The sequence below is a fragment of the Myotis davidii genome, unplaced genomic scaffold, assembly GCF_000327345.1.
Source record: "Myotis davidii unplaced genomic scaffold, ASM32734v1 scaffold17, whole genome shotgun sequence".
NCBI classification, from domain to species: Eukaryota; Metazoa; Chordata; class Mammalia; order Chiroptera; family Vespertilionidae; genus Myotis; species Myotis davidii.
This window is the reverse complement of record NW_006288624.1, coordinates 3,293,002-3,294,474: the sequence shown is the minus strand read 5'-3', so window position 1 is coordinate 3,294,474 and position 1,473 is coordinate 3,293,002. Positions and strand designations below refer to the sequence as shown.

The 1,473-nt window shown below is 37.9% G+C and overlaps 1 protein-coding gene across 1 annotated transcript in view; it reads right to left on the bottom strand.

Annotated features, from left to right (window-relative positions):
• Positions 1-1,473, bottom strand: part of DCAF5 (DDB1 and CUL4 associated factor 5) — a 73,076-nt gene that overhangs the window by 27,236 nt on the left and 44,367 nt on the right. The window contains 1 exon segment of the mRNA XM_015562040.1: positions 119-185. Coding sequence (XP_015417526.1) covers positions 119-185 — 67 coding nt within the window.

The window sequence follows — 1,473 nt, the reverse complement described above, 5'->3', positions numbered from 1 at the left end:
AGAGAGAGAGAGAGAAATACCTTCCTCTATAGCTACAGATCTGTCCTTTCAGGGCACAGCATGCCAAAAGTCAGTAGAACCAACACCAGCAGCAGGTTTATACTAGGGACATACTCACCTGCTTCTGGATCTGCAGGAATTCTCCACATGTACAGGTTGAAGTCATCAGAGCCTGAAAGGATATACTGTTGGGACAAAAAAAGTATTTATATATATCAATTGACTGATAATCTATAATAATAAAAGTGTAATATGATAATTAGACCAGACGTCCTTCTGGATGAAGTGGTGGTGGGTGGGGGCCGAGGCAGAGGCCCGCAGCTGCTGCAGCAGGCGGGGGCCGTGGTGGTGGGGGCCAAACCCCTTGCACGAATTTCATGCATCAGGCCTCTAGTATATATCTATATTTATCTTCCTAAATACAGAAAGATTCTTTGAAAATAAACAAAACAAATGAAGATATATTCAAAAGATGTCACACAGCAAACACCCTCTTAAAAGTATTTGCAAATCAAAAGGCTCTTTGGCTAAAACTCAGCAACAACCAACCAACCTGATTCAAAATGGGCAACGGTCTTGACCAGACATTTCTACAATGAAAAATATACAAATGGACAATAAACACATGATCACTAATCATTAGGGAAATAAATATCAATACCACAATGAGATTCCGCTTCACACACATTAGGATGGCTATTACCAAAAAATAAACAACAGAAAACAAATGTTGGCGAGGATGTAGAGAAATTGAAACCCTTGTGCACTGCTGGTAGAAACATATAATGGTGCACCTACTGTGGAACATAGTATGGCAGTTCCTCAAAAAGTTAAACATATAACTATCATATGACCCAGCAATTTCACTCCTAGGTGTGTGTGTGTGTGTGTGTGTGTGTGTGTGTGTGTGTGTGTGTGTAAATGAAAGCAGAGACCTGAGATATCTGTACACCAATGTTCACAGAAGAATGCTTACAATAGCCAAAAAGTGGAAACAACCCAAATGTCCATCAACGGATGAATGGATAGATAAAAATGTGATATATACCTACAATGGTATATTATTCAACCTCAAAAAAGGAGATAAATTCTGACACATACTACAACATGGATGAATCTTGAAGACATGCTAAAGAAGCCACACAGAAAAGCAAATATTGTATGATTCAATTTATACGAGGTACCTAGTTAAATTCAGAGACAGAAAGAATGGTAGTTGCCAAGGGAGGAATGGGAAGCTACGTTTAATGGGTATGGACTTTAAGTTTGGAAAGAAGAAAAAATACTGAGATGGATAGTGTACAGTTCTGTGGCATTAAGTGCATTTACATGTGCACTTAATGCCACAGAACTGTACACTCAAAATGGTTATAATGGTAAGTCTTATGTTATGTATATTTTACCACAATTTTAAAAATGTTTAAATGCAGAAAAAAATTTAGAAGCTTTTATGCAAGGCCAAGATCCTGAACT